The following is a 14,616-nucleotide window of genomic DNA, read 5'->3' as shown; positions in this document are numbered from 1 at the left end:
GCTGCACTCAAGATGTGAGTCCCTGCACTAAGCCTTCTTGCCAGTAGGTGGCAACTGAAGCCTGAAAGCTGAACACTGTCTCTGCTCCCTCCCTTTTCTGAGCCGCTTGGAGAGGATGCTCTGGTGGGGATCTGGATCTTGGCTCCCAGGCTGCTATTCCTTCTTGCCTGTGTGGAAGCAGCCATTGCCTAGACTTCTCCTTTGTCTTAGATTCTAATTTGGTTCAAGTGCATATGTTCCAACTAGAGTTAAAAACTAGGTGGGCACTGAAAGCTATTAAAATTATTTTTTAAGAGGATGCATGTTCTTAGTAATTCTCCATATTCTTCCTGCGTGTCCTTGTGGATGATGCTGAGTTCCAGGTCAAGGAAGTAGCCTGGGTCCCCTCTGAGTTCCCAAAGCCTAAGGGCTTGAACTGGAGAAAATTACTTTTGTTTTTTTAAAAAGTAGAGAACAACAGAAGTAGAGAATGGCTGTGGGTGTGTGGGAGGAACTTACTGAGGCACTGCTAGTATCACGTTAACATCGTCCCAGAGTTATTTTTAAATTAGCTTTGAGGCTGTTTGTTTGATCATGTTACTGCTCTGGGTCTGAACTTGTGGTGACCGTCTCACAAGAATGACATTGAATTGCAGCGGTGCTGCTGTGGGTGGGCAAGTGATCCTTGGGAGGCAAAGGAGAGGCTACCAGTCTTGTCTGGAAGAGGATGAAAGACGGTTTCTTAAGGAGGGACAGTTTGAGCTGCCTTGGAGGAGGGGAGGTCTATTCTGTCTAGGTGGAAGAAACAATTTGAATAAAAAGAGAAGCACAAATCAGCCTTTTGTATTTCCAAATGCATCTAGCCTACCCCCAAATTCTGCCTAAAATCCTCTCAGCCTATTCATGCCACCTAGCCCAAGGCCTTCCTGGGAACCCTTGGCCTCTTCTGGGTGACTTAGCTTGTACCTCTCACCTGCACATCTACCCTCTTGTGCCCGTGTGGCCGCTGTCTCCTTGAGCACCCGGACCTCCTCTGTTTCCTCAGGCACTGCAAGGAGTTCAGCTGGAATTCCTTGTACCTGGGATAGGTGCCCTCGACCGGGGTTTCAAGAAGTTACAGGTGAGATCCTTATCCTCGCCTGCTATGCTCAGCTTTCAGCTTCGGTGAACCAGGCCAATTAGCAGATCTCTTCTCGTAGGCCCTCCGACGTAGGGGAATGAATGTCCCAGGAAGTGTGTGTATTCAACTTCTCTTCCAGGCTGGAACAGCAAGGACCTGGGAAAAGAGTGATTTGGGATACTGGGACAATTTTAAGAAAAGCTCACATTTTGCTGATGCCTCAGACCTGGCCAATGAGCAAGGCAAAGGCTACATGTGGGTACCAGGAATACATGCCCCAGGAAAGGAAAGAGTGGGAGACATGAAGTAGATGAGTGGCGAACTCCTTGGAGAGAGAAATTAATCTGCTCCCAGAAAAGATGTTAGGCTGAGGTTGTTAAATTGCTCTGAGAAAATGCTTGGGTTGGGACTATCCTTGTGGAGCCACAGGCGCAGACCCAGGCTCTCTTCGGCCTGATAAGCCCTCCCTACCAACTTCCAGGCCTTGGTGTGGTGCTTCTGTGACACTGGACTCGAAACACTGTCATGCCAGGAGGCACTAGCTGGAGGTTCTGAAAACGGCAGGAATTCTGTAGGAGAACGGAAGGAGAGGCTTTTAGACCTGGAAGAAACCTCAGAGCCCATCGAGCTCACCCCTGTCATTTCACAGTGGAAGGAAACAGATGGAAAATTATTTGCTTCCTCAAGGCCACACTGAGTCGGTGGCAGAGTTGAGTCCATATAAAACACTGGTTGCTATGGTTCTTAAAACTTTGGTCGTACCAGATTTCTCATATACTCCACCACCCCATCTTAGTTCCTTATTGTGGGGTATGAGTAATCAAGGACTCTGTACACTTGCCCAGGATAAAAAGCTGTCCAAACTGTGCTGGAACAATGCCACTGTGCTAGGCAGTTAGACAAACAGCGCAAGGACGATAGGCCAGGTACAGAAGGTCACCAGGGTGGAATGGGCAAAACTGGGAAAACAAGGACTTCACCCCCACAGGAACCTTTCCTCCCCTAGCACATTGCTGGTCATGTGAGTTAGACCCCCTTAGAGGGGGAATGAACAGGGGGCTGGAGAACAGCCCTGAAGCATGAAGCCCTCAAGACAGTGAGGTTCTGACCTGCATCAAATTCATCTAGGCCTCAGTTGTGTTTCAGCTCCAGGCCCAGGAAAGCAGCAAAACCAGACCAGCAACCATGGCTGACATCAGGACCAGCTGCATTGATTAACCCTTGCCCTGATGCTGACCAATCAGTGAAGACCATGACCCTGAAAGGACACACCTGAAAAGCTGATGAATATTTTATTGAGATCTCCCCCTGGGACCTCCCCTAAAACCCCCACCCTTACAACCTTTAGGACAGCAGACTCTCTGTGGAGCGCGCCTGAGCCTGAGCCTTTCCCCACCCCTTACTCCATGTGTCTTCCTTGCCTCTCTCCTAACTTCCAAGGCCCTTCTTTTGCTTCTGTAACTTGTTTCCTGAGCCCATTCTTCTACGGCTCACTCCTACCTCTGTGACTTTCTAAATAAATGTTCTCTTAAAAGTTTGAGTCTTGGCTCTGCATTCTTTCTCAGCTAGAACTCAAGTACCAAGGTTGCTGAACCGAGGTCTAATACCTGGTGCCGTTTTCACCACTAACACCACCACTAACCTCCAAATGCCCCCACCTCTTGTTTGTGCCTAAAATTGCCTTTAACTGGAAGAACCAGACTCTGGTAGAAAGAACACAGGATCTCAAACCCAGTGGAGAAGTGAAATGAAAGGGTCCCAGAGGGTCCTAAAATAAAGGAGACAACAGCCTTTGGAGGGTTTGTCGCAAACTTATTATTGAAGTGCGGAGGGCAGAGGGGTTCCGAGCAGGCCTCAGCTTCAGAGGCACAGTCCTGGAGGAGGAATGGCACCTGCAGGGAACATGAACTCAGTCACTGCTGCTCACTACACAGGGTTGCGGTGGAGTCTTCTTACGGAGCCTGAGCAAAAGAAGGGAGAGCCAGCAAGCAGCTGCTTTAGATTCCACATCTTGCTGCATTCCCACTGCGACATCACCTCCCTGGAGCAGGCCTCAGAGCCAAGCTGGGGACGGGCACAGACCCTTCTCTGGCCCTGGCTGCCTGCCAGCTCAGGGCGGCCCAGGCATCCTCACTATCTTCATCACAGACTTCCTTTTGCTGCCAGAGGTTTTCCCAATTTTTAGCTTAAAAGCACCAGCAGGAGAAAAAGCAAGGAATGTTCCTAATATAAATCCACAGCAAGAACGAGTCGAGAACTGGGTGTTTTCCAGGGTTGGTGGATATCTGTGAATGTCCACGCGTTCTTTATGCTTGGATGGGTAGTGCTGTTGAAGGTGCCAAACGTCTGAGTGTTTAGAACTACTCCATGTTTTTGAGAACCAATGGGGAGAGTCACTGGGCCAAATCAGAGCCTAGAATCAGGGGAAGGACGGAGAGGGGAAACGGGTTGAATCCTGAGATCATTCCCAAAGGAAGGCAGCACTACTTCCAGCAGCAGCAGGAAGGCCTGTGCCAAGGCTCTGCTTGAGCGGCAGGGTAGTGGGGTAAGGAGGTGGCCCCCTCTTGCTGTTTTGGGTTACTGTTTGGGCAAAGCGAAGTCCCAGGCAGTATCCTGTGCACATTTCCACATCGCCTGCACCAGGCGGGTGAAGCCCATGTCTTTGGGCTTCTCCAGGCCTCTCATCAACCGTTGCTTCATGATGGAAACAAATTCCTTGTTGCTCAGCTCCCCGTTGCCTAGAGTAAGAGGCAAACATGACAAGGGTAAGAGGAGGCCTCAGAATGAAGACAGAAAATTCCATTGTTCACACAATGTGAGTTGTAAAGCCCAGTGCTCTCTCACAGCCAAATTGAATTCTCTTGACCTGAAACGAACTGGTTTGTTCTTGATCTTTCTGGCTGCATGCAACTCTGACAGGTTAGTGTGACAAAGTTAAATGAGAATATATTCTATGTCAGGTCCTGTGCTAGGTGTTGTGAATAAGGAGACAAACCTTTGTCCCTTGAAATACAGGTTGTGGGAGAGACAAACACATGATCTCAACAGTGTGGTAAATGCCATAATGGGGTAAAGGATGCTCTAGGGGTACAGAGGGAGACTCTCTAACCCAAGCTGGAGGTGGTACAACTACAGGTCAGCAAAGCTTTCCTGGGGGAGACTCTTACGTTGAATCCCAAAGGACTAACAGGAATTGGCCAAGTACAGGAGAGTGAGATGGAAAGCATTCCAAGTAGTCGTAGTAGCATTAGCAAAGGCACAGCAGGGAGCAGCAGGCTGACGGAGCTACTGGTAGGTATTGCTGGACTCACAGGGGTGGGGTGGGGGCATGGCAAGTAAACTAAAGAGGCAGGCAGGAGACAGGTCCCCAAGGATCTTGTATTTTCATGAAAGGGTTTGCACTTTATCTTCTGGGTGGTAGAGCGCCAGGAAAGGACTGGAAGCAGGGGAGTGGAGTGCAGTTAGATTTCCATTTGGAGAGATTTTTCTGGCTGAATATATGGGGATGGGACCAGAGAGCGGCACAGCTGGAGTATGGGGGTCATTTAGGAGATTGTGACAACGGTCAGGTGAGAGATGAGGGTTGTTCATGGTGAAAACCAAAATCACTACCTGGCTTTGGGTTGAGCCCATTTTCTCAAGGATTCCCGTCCACCCTCCCCTGGGGCAGATGCTCAGGTCTGCAAGGAACTTGGAGAGCATCTGCTTTCACCAAAGGTCCCCTCTCAGTCACATGGAACAGTGACCACTCCAGCAGCAGGAGGCAGTTCCTTGACTAGAGGCCCAGGACTCACTGCCTCACTGGGGATAATGAGGCAACAGGAAGCCAGCAAACAGACCTCCACTAATGACCAGTCTGGGGGAGAGTGCAGAGGAACTAAACGGGTTACTTTTGTACAGAGTACCTGAAAACCGGAACAGCCTGTTTTCTGGCTGAAGAGAGCATGGGCAACCACAGAGATACCCCCGGGGATACCTCACAGCACGATTAAACAAACAAAAGCAGGCAAACTAGTCCATGGTGCTGTAAGTCAGGAGAGTGGCTGCCCCTGGGAGTGGAAGTGACCGGAAGGCAGCAGCAGGGGGCCTCTGTGGTCCAGGTAATGTGATGTTTCTGGACAACGGTGGTTACACAGGCATGTTCAGCTTTTAAAAATTCATCAATCTGCCCGGCAAGCATGGCTCAGTGGTTGAGCATCAATCTATGAACCAGATGGTCATGATTTGATTCCAGGTCAGGACACATGCCCGGGTTTCAGGCTCCATCTCCAGTAGGGGGTGTGCAGGAGGCAGCCGATGAATGATTTTCTTTCATCATTGATGTTTTTTTAATCTCTCCCTCTCCTTTCCTTTCTGACATCAATAAAAATGTATTTTAAAAATTCATCACTCTGTACACTTATATTTACACTTTTATGTATGTATATTTCAATATTAAAAGTAGCCTTGCTGGGCTAAGCAATCAATAATATGGCTTACTAAATGTAATTAAAAGAGCAAAAAGTCCAAACAAGATTCTTAATATTTTGTATGTAAAATGAAACTTCAGATGAAAAAATCTGAGGCCATTTCATTCAAACTACTGTGGGATTTGTTTCCTGCTTCCCTAAGGCCGGAGCTGACTAGTCTGGATGGCTCTAGGGGTATGACTGAATGTCATCTGTGTTTGTGTGTGTGTGTGTGTGTGTGTGTGAGACCTGTGAGTGCAACTCTAAATTCTTTGCTGAACAAGTCCTCTGACATTCTGACCTAAGACCTTGCACTGGTAGAAATAACAATGTCTTTTTATCCTTATTTTTCTAATACAGTAATATTGATAATCAATATTATTTTATATTAGTTTCAAGTGTATAGCATACTGGTTAGACAATTATATAATTTACAAAGCAATTCCCTTATAATGCTAGTACCCACCTGGCACCATACATAGTTATTACAATATTATTGACTATATTCCCTATGCTGTATAATTCCTCCTCAAGCCTATTTTGTAACTACCAATTTGTAATGATAATGGCTTTTAAATTTAATATATACTTCCTTTTTCTGTAGATTAAGAAAATAAACCCCAGAGATGTTAAATGATTTTCTAAAGGTGACTCAAGTAGATATTGGCAGAGCCTGCTTCTAAAAGGCTGGAAAATCAAATGTAATTTCCCAGGCCCTCCTAGGAGTAGAGAACTGTGAGGCTGGTTGCCTTTATTCTCTGATTCACCTCACAGACCAGCTCTAGGATATCGGCTTCAAAAATTATAAAAATTATAAACGTAAATGTTTCTTAAAAAAACAACAACAAACCACTTGAATGTGATTAGAGTAAAACTACCTGGGGATGAGCCCTGGCCTGTTATGGCTCAGTTGGTTGGAGCATTATCCTGTACACCAAAAGCTGATGGGTTCGATTCCTGGTCAGGGCACATACCAGATTGTGGGCTCGAGGGCACATGTGTGAGGTAACCAATGTTTCTGTTTCTCTCTCCATTTCTCTCTCTCAAAAAATAAATTAAAAAAATCTTTGGAGCCCTAACTGGTTTGGCTCAGAGGACAGAGTGTCAGCCTACAGACTGAAAGGTCCCAGGTTCGATTCCAGTCAGGGCACATGCCTGGATTGCGGGCTTGATTCTCAGTAGGGGGCACGCAGGAGGCAACCAATCGATGATTCTCTCTCATCATTGATGTTTCTATCTCTCTCCCTCTTCCTATCTCTGAAATCAATAAAAGTATATTTTAAAAAATCGTTGGGCAGTTAATCTCTCTACAGTAATGGTATTCACTAGAACTCTCTTCAATGAGGGAAATGTTTTTTTAAATCGGTGCTATTCAATACAGTAGCCACTGGCCACATATGGCTACTGAGCACTTAAAATGTAGCTAACGAGACCAAAGAACTGAGTTTTAGAGTGTATTCAATTTTAATTAATTTACATTAAAATAGCCATATGTAACTAGTGGTATCATACTGGACAGGGCAGCCTAGAGGATGGGGCCATTTCCTTGTCCTAGCCCTGGGACTTCCTTTGACTCAGACCTCAGTTGTGATAGCAGGTAGTAGATTTAAATAACTTGAGCTCAACTTAATAACAAATAAGTTAATGAGATTATGTGTAAAGTACTATCTGAAGTCCTGTATATGTGGGGTTTCTAAAGGTGAACAGGACTTGTAACTAACCTTAAAAGTTCACAATTTAGTAGGGAAGCAAGGCCACATATACAGAGATAGAGTGTAACATGTAGTAATGTGGATAAATTGACTCAAGTTAAAGAATGAAAAAAAATTCATTTTGCTGGGATCAAAACAGAAGATTTCACATAGGCAGGTGCTTCTGGGATGGTTCTTGAATTCCTGTAGCCTTGCTTCCTGAAGGAAGATGAACAATGAACCTTGGCTGGGAGACAAGCAATGGAGGTGGGACAAGCAATGGAGGTGAGACAGCATAGAGGGTGGCATCACTGAGCTCTGATTCGGACCCTGGTTTTGTTGTCTACTATTACCTTTGTGATTCTGCGAAAATTACTTAACCTATCTGAGTCTCTCAGCTTCCGGGTCTGTAAATGTGGTTAGTAACAATCCAATGTCAGAAGATTAAGTGAGCAGCTTAGCACGGAAAGCACTGATAAAAGTGTGAGCCTCCGTTGTGAATATTAGTATCATTATGATGTCAGCTAACAGAGCTGAGAAATAATGCTAGAGCAGAAGCGGGATCTCTCACAGGGCTTCCTACAGAGTGGTCACAGACACCCAGATGGCTGCAAGCTGGGTGCCACGATGGAGTGTGGATGACCGAAATGCGCCCTGGGAGGAGGAGATGCAGCAGCATCTTCCTAGACATTCAGGTCCTTGAGTGCTCCCAATCTACTAAGCAGCAAGCTGGGTCCAATATTTTTGTTTCTATTTTTTTTAGCTTTTATATTTGAGTTTGTTGTTTATTTAACTTTGAAACACTTCTATAGTTGAATTGTTTCCATTTTTAAGGTCCTTGTGGTCATAATTAATTGAGAATTATAGGCAAATGGGAATTACAGGAAGAACTGGAAAACACAAATCAGGACTGGGGGTTATATTTCTCAATGTCATGATGCTGAGGGCTGAACCATCGATGTGGGGAAGGGGTAGGCTAAAGAGGTGTGGGCTACTACGTGCAGCTGTCTGCAAGGCTCCATTCCAAACGGTGTCCCCTCCAAGGGCAGTAGGCTGAGTCCTCCCGCCTGACTCCAGAGGGCCCCACTCACCATCACAGTCAAAGAGCGCAAATACCACATCACACACATGGTCTGAGAGCTCCACTTTAGCCACTGTCCTGGCCACCTGCTGCATGGTCACTGAAGAAGAAAGGAAGATGCTAAATTAGCATAGCAGAGGGACTTGCATTTTGCTTTCTCTAAATGTGGTGGATAAAACTACTCAATCATAATAAAGTGTTTTCAACTGTAGTTAAGAAAATGATAATTTAGTGTTTAATCCATAACCCACTGGAAAGAACATGATAACAAAAGTAAATACCCGGTAGCAAAAGGAAGGGGAGGTGGGAAATGAGGAGGCTCCCCTCAGTAACTAAGGGGAGCCTCCTCCGTTACTGATAGTAAGTACCTGCATGGATGAGCTCCTGGCTCCTCCTACGTACAGGTTTTCCACCTGCCGCCTTGTCCTTTCTAACTCAGCCCCTAGGGATAAGGGGCAGCCTGTCTCACTATTTCAGGATGTAGCCTTTTTTGTTTGTCTTTTTCCGACCTCCGGAGAATCTTTTCTCTCATGCCAATTTCTCTTTTTCTGACATTTACTGTTAAACGCTAGCAATCATGTGAGAAGTGTGTTCTCATGGAAATAAGCCAGGAAGGACTAGGCAGTTTCCACTGCCTTTTACCCCATTTATCGTGATCTACCTACATCTATAAATTTTATATCTGCATTAACGATGCTATTGCTTCTAGGCACACTCTTAAGTGAGCTAAAGCATGGAGGAAAGGAAAGAATTAGTTTATACTTACCCAGAAGCAACGTGAACTTAAACTAGAGTCGTGTGCCTTCTCTGTCTATGTAATCCCTGTAACTTTAGTTCTTTCTTGTCATTTTTTTTCCTACATTTGGTCTTTCACTTCACCTCTGTCACCTCCACATATTCAGTGCCGATACAAATGCCAGAGCACTGCAGAGGAGCGGGGTGATGCAGTAGGAAGACTGGGCTTAAGTTACAAGGCCTGAGCTCCAGTCCTGACTCTACCACCACCATTCTGTGTGAACCCCATGGAGTAGCATGACCTTTTTAGATTTCATTTTCTCATTCAAATGAGGGAATGTCACAAGATAACTGCTGAGGTGGTTTAGTATGCAAAAAAAGTTTACCGGTGTTTTCTGGAATCTGAGGATAGGGTGGGGTGGAGCTATACAGAAATAGCTGAGGATTTCGGTGGCAAAGGGTAGAGGAAAGGTAATATTAGCCACAAGCTAGGCTACACTTCAGTGTTCAAAGCCTGTGGCTTGAGGGGCACTCGGCTGCTCAGGAGGGTGGGGAGAGCCAGCTTCCTCTTCCTGCAGCTTTGGGTTACTATTCACACTGCCCTCTCTCAGATGAGAGTTAGGGTGGAGGAATCAGTGTCCCTTGGAAAGAAAAGATTTAAGCAAAAAATACTATTGCGGTGGATGCTCATGAGCTGTGGTTAACTACTGAAAGGGGAGCTGGGCATCTCACACCTGCCCAAGTTCCAGGGTTTAGAAACTTAGTCTCCTGGGTCTAGAGCCAGGGGTCCTCAAACTTTTTAAACAGGGGGCCAGTTCACTGTCCCTCAGACCGTTGGAGGGCCGGACTATAGTTTAAAAAAAACTATGAACAAATTCCTATGCACACAGCACATATCTTATTTTGAAGTAAAAAAACAAAACGGGAACAAATACAATATTTGTATTTGCATGTGGCCCGCGGGCCGTAGTTTGAGGACCCCTGGTAGACACTTGATTTTCTCCGCTGGCCCAGGAAGAACGGATTCCTCGTAACTAAATTGCTCAGGGAAGGAACAGAAATCATGGGCCAATTGACAATGGGAATAGTAACTAGATGGAGAACTAAAATGGTAACAGCTGGTTATTACACTTCTCAGTTGGAAACTATACTAAGGAAACTCAGTTCACCTCAGAAGACTGCTCAGTGAAAACACTGGATGCTCTCAAACTGTGATCGCCCCCGTGGCTACAGAAATATGTTCTGAGAAATAGATCAAGACTTCTGTATCGGTGTGTTACATAAACACGAATGCTTTTTGTTAACCAGCCCTTTTTTCTGCATTTCACATCAATCTCACACTCTGTCGTAACTGGTAAGTATCCTCTTTTTCTCCTCCCCAGTTCCTCCATTCTCTCAGGGCAGAGTGCCTACTGCCAATTCCTCTTGATATTCCGGGTGCCTATCCTTCTCCCCATGAAGATGGGCCCTTTCCTCTAAAAAACCATGAACTAAAACAGTATCTAAGGATGTCAGTGCGAGCTCCTGAGAACTGTTAGTGAAAACTCGTGAAAGTATTAAGTGGCTGTGGAAGAGGGACCTCTGGAGGCCACCAGCAGGAATGCCTCATCGCAAATGCCATCCTGTGACAGTACAGCTACAGACTATCCTCCATGTCATATGAAGGGCTCCGACACCACTGTGCTACAGGGGGAATCCAACTCCAACCACCGGGAAGTTACCAGTCAGCAAATAACCTGGTGGGGGTGCCCTTCCATAGGCCCCCAGGATATGAATCAGAGCAGAGGAGGAAACAAACATTTAACTAGCTGGTGAGCTGTCAAGCCGGGAGTGCTCGGGGCAAGTGGGATGACAGCAGATTAGGAGCCAAGCACTCGACAGCTGGTCCTGAGAGTTGGCTCATTCATATTTGCTTCCACATCCCTGAACAAATCACTAAGTCGTAATTAAATCACAGTAAGCAGAACTCCTCTCCTTCCCCTGCAGATGCCGACTTCCCCATGCAGACCAGCTGTTGGTAGTGGAGTTTGATTGATGGCTGAAATTCCAGTTTCTAATCTGAAAGATGTCTACATGGAGCATGAAATCACCCTGGAGAAAGCTTAGGTTTCCAAGGACTATGTACTCCTTTTGTACAAATTTGGCCCAGCTGCCTGAATAATAGATGGACATAAGACTGGGTCATTTCTACTAGATTGGGACAGGGGAGAATTGGAAGAAGTGGGCTCAACTGGCACTCAAAAATGTGGTACCATCTGGCCTTCCGAAAAGTCCAAACAGAATCTGAGTTGTGCCAGGTTCCAAGTTTACTCTCTGGCATGTTCCACGGCTGGACAATTCAACAGTAGAGAGAAACACACACTGAGTTTGTGTGACTATAATATTAGAAGCGATCCTGTATAATAAAACCCTAATATGCAAATCGTCCGAACAGTGGAACACTGGTCACTATGATGCACACTGACCACCAGGGGGAAGATGCTCAATGCAGGAGCTGCCCCCTGGTGGTCAGTGCACTTCCACAGGGGGAGCACCACTCAGCCAGAAGCCGGGCTCATGGCTGGCAAGCGCAGTGGTGGTGGCGGGAGCCTCTCCCGCCTCCGTTGCCAGCGGGTGGTAAGGAGTGAGGGGTCCCGGACTTCGAGAGGGTGCAGGCCGGGCTGAGGGACCCCCCCCCCCCCCAACTGCATGAAATTTTGTGCACCGGGCCTCTAGTATTACATAAAACTATTTACCACAGTAGCCAAACAGAAGAAAGGAGAGTTCTGAAGTGACAAGAGCCCACATATCCACATGGAATCAGAGAATCTTAGAATTGGAAGAGACCTCAGAGGAAATGTGAAACCCAGAGAGGTTAAATGATTTTCCCAGGGTCACAAAGCTAGCTGGTAGCAGCTGGGTCTAGGATCTAGGTCTCCTGACCTCCAACCCAATGACCTTTCCCCTACACACACTGGGTCTACTTGATCCCTTATATGGACAATACTATTCCCTAAACAAGAGAAAGAGCTCAGAGGAGAGAAAAGCCAAATTGGGAAATCCTCAGTGCTAGTGAGGAGGGTTGAATAGCTGGGGGGTTGTGAGGAGGCAGCTTTATAGTGTGACCACAGATCTATACAATGGAAGACATAAGCATTTCCTTGTAACTTACTGACAATTTCACAGACAACTTAAAAGGTTTATTAAACTGCAACCCAATGAAAAACATGTGAAATAAAGGTGGCCCTGGGAGCATTTCCCACAGCTGCCTCTGAGGCACAGACACAGCTATGGGCAGCATGACCCAGTTAGGAGCTGCCCGCCTCCTCCTGCACAAAGGTGTTTGGAGAGGTAATATGCCAAGTTGGGCTGACAGTCTCTAGCTGTGTGGCCATGTGATTATTCCTGCAGTGGAGAGAATCAAAAGCTGGCTTGTGACTGCCAAGGTTACGTGAGGGGAGACATTTCTGCTTCAGCCCTGGGAAGGCTTATGATGCAGATGTCTTAGTTTCTTCAGCCCATCCCTAGATGGCTTTGGGGGGAGGTGTGGGGACAGAGGGAAGGATTTTCACTTAAAGGGTATTTGTCCTTTCTCTTTATTTTTTAACATATATTTTTATTGATTTCAGAGAGAGGAAGTGAGAGAGAGATAGAAACATCAGAGAGAGAATCATCGACCAGCTGACTTCTGCACGCTCCCTACCAGGGATCCAGCCTGCAACCCAGGCATGTGCCCTGACTGGAAATCGAACTGTGACCTTCTGATTCATAGGTCAATACTCAACCACTGAGCCAAATTGGCTGGGTGGTCCTTTCTTTTTTTATCTTCTTCCTCCAGGATACTTTGGCTAATATAACACACACCTGATTTGGGCGTGGGGCAGAAGATAGCATTTAGGAGAACTGGCGATTTAAGAAGCCAGGAGGAATACAGTACACTGATAATGACAATTATAACCGTCCTTGTTCTGCACGGTGCTTTCGAGCCACAGGCAAGTTGACCCTCGGTGCTCAGGCTGCTAAAGGTGAGGGAGGTCCTGGCTCCTAAACACTGTGCATGCCGGGGAGAAAACCTGCAGTCAGGTTTCTGAACCTCAAGCTGATGCTTCAATGGCTTTACTTGCTTAGCACCATTAGGTAGTCAGTGATTCCAGCTGACACCAAGATCAAGACGGAGATCCAATTTAGTGGGGAAATCATACATACCATTAAGATTGAGAAATACATAGGAGAAATATCAGACATATTAACAACGTATCTGAGTTACAATAGAATAGTCTGTATTGGGTAGGAGGTACATTTGGGATCTGAATCCTAAGGACTAAAAAGACTGCTTCAGATGTGGGCATGCATGGTAGTGGGTGATATGGGGTGGGGATGGGGGAGTCAGCTTGAATAAAGTACTGAAAGCAGGAGGGGATGCTGATGCCTGGCTGGAGCTAGAACAGGTGCAGGAGGCAGGATGGGGGGTGGAGAGAGGGCACATGAGACGGTTAGAGTAGATTTTACAGAGGGCTAGTCAAGTCTCCTTGCAAGGACATCTTCATAATGAAGCCAGGTCTTGTTTGGAGACCAATTTCCCATATTAATTTGCTTTCCCTCTTAGACTCTTTAAAATTTCATTCTTTTTATTTTAAAAAGTTATTTTTCATTAATCAATATATTCTCCTGTTTTAAAATTCAAGTGGTACAAAAAGGGTTAAAGTCTCCCTCCCCACCTTACACTCTAGTTGTCACCTCGTCATCCAGAGGCAACCAGTATCTCCAGTTTCCCCAGAAATAGTTTATGGATATAAAATGAAATATTTATTCTTCATTTCTTCTCACAAAAATGGTAGTATACCAAAACATGCAGCTTTTCTTTACTCATTTAATAACATATCTGAGAAATTTCATACCAGTTCATAAACAGTTCCATTAAAAAATATTTTATTGATTTTTCTGAAGAGAGAGGAAGAGAGAGGGAGAGGAAGAGAGAGAGAGAAACATCCAATGGTTGTGATCAAACCTGCAACCTGGGTATGTGCCCTGATCAGGTATTGAACCTGTGACCTTTTGGTGCAAGGGATGATGCTCAACCAACTGAGCTACATGGGCCAGGGCAACAGTTTCTTTTTAACAGCTGCATAGTATTTTACCAACAGGATGTATTATTATTTATTTCACCAATTTTTAGTTTATTCTAACCTCAATCTTGAAGAGAAAGTACTTTTTATCCCCCATTTTACAAAATTACTCCCTTTGTGGTCTATAGTTGTCAACTTCAACAGAGTCTGAATCTCTGACAGCTAAAGTGAGAGCAAATGACATATTTAAAGTCAGTTTGCTGAAGTTATATGAAGGCTAAATACTCTTCACATTTATAAGTATCTTATGAAAGCTTCAGAAGCTTTGATGAGTAATAAACCTTGAAATCCCCAAAGAAGCAGTAGTTGCAATAAATACTAAATCACTCTACTTCCCCACTTGGTGTAATTCCTTTCTGTTCCTTTTCTCTGTAGGATGTAATGTTGGCAGATTTTGTCCCTGCTTATCTATTTATGTGGATGTTTTGACAGTTTATCCCACCTTCAGCCTCCTCTC

At 45.6% G+C, this 14,616-nt stretch overlaps 1 protein-coding gene across 1 annotated transcript in view; it reads right to left on the bottom strand.

Annotated features, from left to right (window-relative positions):
* Nucleotides 1-2,894: 2,894 nt before the first annotated feature.
* The window catches only part of MICU1 (mitochondrial calcium uptake 1), a 175,389-nt gene continuing 163,667 nt past the window's right edge, over nt 2,895-14,616 (bottom strand). Inside the window, exons 12-13 of the mRNA XM_005864687.2 lie at nt 8,330-8,419; nt 2,895-3,837 (exon numbers count right to left, since the gene is read on the bottom strand). Coding sequence (XP_005864749.1) covers nt 3,677-3,837; nt 8,330-8,419 — 251 coding nt within the window. The 3' untranslated portion in view covers nt 2,895-3,676. The remainder of the gene's footprint in view (nt 3,838-8,329; nt 8,420-14,616) is intronic.

Source organism: Myotis brandtii, unplaced genomic scaffold (genome assembly GCF_000412655.1).
Source record: "Myotis brandtii unplaced genomic scaffold, ASM41265v1 scaffold190, whole genome shotgun sequence".
Lineage (NCBI taxonomy): Eukaryota > Metazoa > Chordata > Mammalia > Chiroptera > Vespertilionidae > Myotis > Myotis brandtii.
The sequence above is the reverse complement of the archived record's forward strand: the minus strand, read 5'-3'. Positions and strand labels throughout refer to the sequence as shown.